The 5,619-nt window shown below is 31.3% G+C and overlaps 1 protein-coding gene across 1 annotated transcript; it reads right to left on the minus strand.

Annotated features, from left to right (window-relative positions):
- Positions 1 to 288: 288 nt before the first annotated feature.
- Positions 289 to 1,862, minus strand: LOC107991809 (uncharacterized). Its single transcript, XM_051088411.1, has 2 exons — positions 1,693 to 1,862; positions 289 to 1,394 (listed from the first exon to the last, which is right to left on the minus strand). The coding sequence occupies exon 2, from the start codon at positions 1,350 to 1,352 to the stop codon at positions 501 to 503; it is 852 nt and encodes a 283-aa protein (XP_050944368.1). The 5' UTR covers positions 1,353 to 1,394; positions 1,693 to 1,862; the 3' UTR covers positions 289 to 500.
- Between the last annotated feature and the right edge of the window lie 3,757 nt (positions 1,863 to 5,619).

A 5,619-nucleotide genomic window follows, 5' to 3' on the forward strand; every position in this document is an offset into this window, starting at 1 on the left:
CATAAACGTTACCAAACCCATACTCTTTTCTGGCTTGGCAGGTGTGATACTCACCCACAAATACTTCCTTCTTTTACTCACCTTTCCATTTTTAGATCGCTGCCATCGTCACAATGTTCCTCGTAACAATGGGGGTCCTGACGTCTAACACTTTTATGAACTGTTTTCCATTAGAAAAAACAAAGATCTGAACCAAACACAGCCCTCTCTAATAATATATAAAAACAAGTGAAATGAATGCATATAAAGACCAAAGGATTAATAATAAATATGAACAAAAAGAACAGATAGAAGAACAAACTTCTTACATAAGGGTTAGTTCTGTACACTAATATGATGTATCTATTCTTATTTAAGTCAGACCCACAAAGGAAAAGGATTAAAGAAAAGTTTACTAAACTACATAAACTGAAAAGTCAAATCTCTAAAATTAATCCTAATGCAAATATTTTGCACAAATTCACCTCGGTTGACCTTTGGTAAATGAGAATTTGTAATTCTCATTCATTCCCAATGTCATTAATGCTCTTCTCTGAGCATGCATGGTCGTTGCCACCATTATCAAAGGCATTCTCAGATGCTGCAGTTTCCTCTTTGTTATTGTCCGTGAGATGGAAGCGCCAACCTTCAGTTTCCAAGCACTGAACCCTTCTTCTTAGATCTTCTAACTCTCTTTCCATGAAAAATACCCTTTCCTTCAAAGTTAAATTTTCTTCCTCAAGCCGGGATATATGACAATCTCGATCATCCACTCTATTCTCCAAAAGGGTACTCTGTTCTTCACCCACAGAAGTTGGGCAAATCATTTCAAACCTACTTAAATCATGATCCAGCCGTCTCTCCACCTCCAAATGTCCTTCCACATCGCTATCACCAGATTCCCCAACTTCATCTTCTTCTTCTTCTTCATCTTCGTCCTCATAGTCTTTAGCTGACCGAAGCCTAATCAGACCCTTCATCGAGCCATACCCATCAAGACCCCACTCCTCCTTAGCCATATCAACAAGAACTTCTCTAAGAGGCGAAAATATGGGAGTCGGCAACACCGCAGGAGTGACCGGATAAGGCGAAACCAACGACGCAATACCACCGGATCGTTTGGCTCGAATTAAGAAGGAAGTGGTATTGCGAGGCGCAAATGGAGGAAAACGGTAATTGGACTTCTTCTTAGGATAAAAACGCCTCGACTTCAAGCGATTTTGGTACTGTAGTTCGTTCCAATTCGAGGTTTTATAGGGTGTTGCAGTTAAGTCTTTTCGCCTCATATCAGGCCTTTTCCCTTTTCTAAAACATCGGCCATGAATAGAAGTAGGAGGTGTGGAGAGCGACCTCTGAGAGGCTTGAGGAAACATACCTCGATTCTCCAACGGTAGAACCGGAGGCAAATTGGGAGGCTGAGTCCAAACAACGAAGTTATGATTCATTAAGATCTGAGTATGATCCATATCATTCATCAAATCGAAGCAAAATTCAAAATTCGGATACCCCAATTACAGAAAAACACATAAAAAGAAAAAAAAAAAAAAAGCAAGAAAGAAACCGGTAGAACAGAAAAAGAAAATTAGGGCACGGGAGATTCGATTCAAGTATGAACAAACAATCCAACCGTTGTTGAAACCCTAGAAATCGAAAGAAGAGAAGTTTATCAGTAGTACGCAACAATTGAAAGGGAGAACTCAAAAAAGGAATTACTTCATGAATCTGTGTTGTGTTGAGGTTTCATAATTTGTGGGATTATGAATCTGAAATTAGGGTTTGGAGTAAAGAAGAGAGAGGATTATAAACACATAAAATTCTTCAGCTTCGTCTTTAGCGGAGATGTCGTTGGCGGAACCGAAACCCTCTGTTCATTTGATTAATTAAGCGCTCAATCATTTTTATTTTATTTATATTAAATTCCATTAAAATACCTTTTTTTAATCACTATATTTTATTAATTCATTAATAAATTTTGAAATTAAAATTTCATGAAAATTACAAATGAAATAAAATTGAAGGAATAAGATAATATTTTTAAGGTATTAAATTATAATGGAAAATTATCCAACTACCCTCACACCAATCCTTTTCTTACTCCTCAATTCATATATATATATATATATATATATATGTATTTCCCTTTTAATTTTAAAAAGGTTCATTTTTATCCAACACGTCATGTCATTTTTATTAATAAAAAGAATACATTTTAGTCCACAATCTTTTTTGTTTTGATAGATAATGTTTCTGTTTTGTCTTGTGTACTATTATCCAAATTTGTATGTTTTAGCTTTCTTCAACTTTTACTTATTTGTAGCCCCAAAAAAAATTGAGCTTTACTATTTATTAAGTCCCTCCAATCTTATTTACACTCAAACTAAAATTTCAAATTTTACCCAAGTTTTGGGTTTTTTTTTCATTCATGTCATTCCATCTCTCTTTGTCCAAAGGGTTGAGCCGAAGAAGAATGTCATCATTTCATCTCTCTTCCTATTTGTCCCTTTTGTTGTCTAGTAATGACACGTATAATGTGTAGCTTTAAATATATTATACGTATATCTTTAAGTTGTACTAAAATTTAAAGGTATGAAATTCAAAATGTAATAAAATTAGATATACATGAAAATGAGTTACAATAGTTAGATTAAAATATAAGAATTTAAATGTAAAACTTGCATGTATAAAAAAAACTTTTTTTATAAACAATATTTTTTATACAATTTAAAGACGACTTATCGTCATCTATAGACTTAATCTAAACTTTGTTTGTCTTTATTAAAATTTCTCTAGATAGTGCTAACATAAAGTTGTTTATGAGAAAACACATTTTTCAGGAAGATATATTCAAACATTAGGAATTGTTTGTCATGTACTTTGTTAATTGTCATTGCAAAGCATAAACGAATAAGAAATTGTTTTCTCTTGAACTTGAATTGATATTCATTGTCATTTGGAGGGTTTAATGGTATTTGTGGAAGAAAAACTTGTTTCCTTGCATAATCACTCGTTGCTATTTCAGCATGTATAATATTTTTGCTAAATGATCGACAATACCAATTTTGTTTCATTACTCAATCCATTGAATGGATCCAAATTTCTCAATAACAACATTCGTAGAAAAAAATCAATAAAACTTTTTATATATTTATTTTTTAATTAATTTCTAAAATGTAAATGAAAAACTATTCGTATTCTAAACACTTTACATCCTACGTACTTTAATTCTATTAAACTTAAGTATAATTAATTAAAAAAAAGTAGAGGTAAACGAAAAACCATTTACATTTAATTTTTCACGTTGTACGTACTTTAATTCAATTAAACTATAATTAATTCAAAAAGTAAAGAGAACGTAAGTATTTTATAATTCTATATTTTGAAAAAATAAAATTTCTAATCTTAGAAGCACAGGGGGATTTAAAACATAAAACTAAATTTAAGGAAACAACTTAGACTTTTTATATATATATATATATAGATAATTTGATTTGATTTGGAGCAAAAATGGTTTGTTTGAAGGTGCGATCTGTGAATCTGAGACGAGTCCGATTAAGGCAAAGAATCCCAAGCCGTAACGGAAAGGGTGAAGCTGAATTGGTGGGTGGGGGAACGAATTTTCAATTATTCAGGGCCATTTCCCTAGATATTATTGTTTTTGGGTTCAAATGTGATTTTTATTTTGGTTCATTTGTTGAATTTTTTTGGTGTGATTTTGTAGATTTTTTTTGGCCATTTATCATATGATTTATTCACGGTTCCGACGTCTTCTCAAAACTTGCCGTATTTGTTGCGTATGACTTTGGTTTTAAGGTCGATAGCAAAAAGAAAAGGTTGTTTCGAAAGAAACAATAAGTTAGTTGTCCTATACTGAAAGATTGTGTTTGACAATTAAGTATATAGATAGTTGATTTGTGTAAAATGTGTTGTGGTTGATAATATAACTCTGTCACTAGACTCATCCATGTGCCATTATCAATTAGATGAGTAGGTTCGGATAACTGAGCTTGCGGGAAAAAAAGAATAATTAACTTTTTTCTATCTATCCATTTTAATATTTTACCGTTTAATTGGCAAATAAATTTTGAGATCTAAATTAATTACTTTAATTCATCTTTCTTAAATGTTTTATGTGAATAAACCTAATTTTCTATTTGTCTCATTTCTTCCTTTCTTTCTACTATCTAATATTTAGTTATTATTTCCATATGATTCTTTCATTCTTTGGTGAGTGCACGTCAGAGTTCAGGTGTTGGGCAAACCTTAATTTTTGAAAGCAATCGGCTTCTTGCCATATCTATATGATGTTGACATGGATTCAGATATAACATTGAAGTCGCGTTGTTCTTACTTTCAAGGTAATGGCTGTCTACTCCATGACACAACAACGTTTAATTGGTATAATAATATCTATATGATGTTGATTATTTTTAAGGGTTAGTCTCCTTATTAGAAAATTGCGTGCACTTAGTCTTTTTAGCTTAAAGTTTGTCTAAGTTTCAACTACAAGTATGTTATTTAAATTTGTGTGTCACTCATTGAGATTTGATTTTTAACAACATTGTAGAACTTTTCTTTTGACATTGTATTTAAGGAGAGCCTAAGTATGGTGAAGGGGAGAGGTTCTCCCACTTAGTGAGAACCTAAGTATTTCGTATTAAGGTTGTCTCGTACTTGCTTGGAGAAAATATTAGTATGCAAGTGAGGGAAGCTCAAGTTTAAAGAGAGTCTAAGTTGAGACGAGAGATAGAGAAAACAATTTGTGAGTCAAATTTGTTGACAAGGAGACTTATAGTTTAGTCAAAATAATTTTTAAACGAGTGGTTCTAGAAATTCATAAATTTACTTACTTTCGTACAAAACAGTTGTCCTTTATGAAATTTTATATTCTGAAATCGGTACATAATAACTTCATTATCTATCTTATTAAATAAACATCTCTTGGTATATACTACAAGACAATCGTTCATTCATTGTTCGCCCACTTGATTACAGAAATGAGTTTTTATAATACTCATAGCAGAAAAAGTCATCTTTCTCTATGGTAGTCGTTGTAACCAATAAAATTGAAAACTAAAACGAAAAATAAGAATGGTTTTAAATATTAAAAATAAATAAATATAAACAAAATAACAAACTTAAAAACAAAAATTTATATCCATGTGATGATCAATTTTTCAATTTATATTTTCATGGAAAATTATTTATACAATTACAAAAACAAGCAAAATGGTTGCCAAGGAAAGCTACGTTGCAAATTCTGTGTGGATAGAGAAATCCACATGAATCAAAACAAAAGGTGTGAAAATTGAAATTTAACATTCCAAAATGTTCTTGATGAACACTCCACGTTCATTGTATATAAAAAAGTGAATATAATTCAATCGATATAGTACTATTAAATAATTAATTTCGAAGACATAAACAGAGATTTGATTCTCCTATCCTAAATATTGTTAAAATAATAATAATAATAGAAAAAAATTACAGATACAGATAGAAGTTTTGTTCCCCGCAAAAAGAGAGAAACTCTATTTCATTTCTCATTTGATTGTCAACTTAGCTAATTTGACAAACTCAGAAGTCAGAAGTTGGGCAATGTGAGTTGAGGGCTACTTCAGAAAAAGGAAAAAAGAAAGGAGA

Source organism: Cucumis melo, chromosome 1 (assembly GCF_025177605.1).
Source record: "Cucumis melo cultivar AY chromosome 1, USDA_Cmelo_AY_1.0, whole genome shotgun sequence".
Taxonomy (NCBI): Eukaryota; Viridiplantae; Streptophyta; class Magnoliopsida; order Cucurbitales; family Cucurbitaceae; genus Cucumis; species Cucumis melo.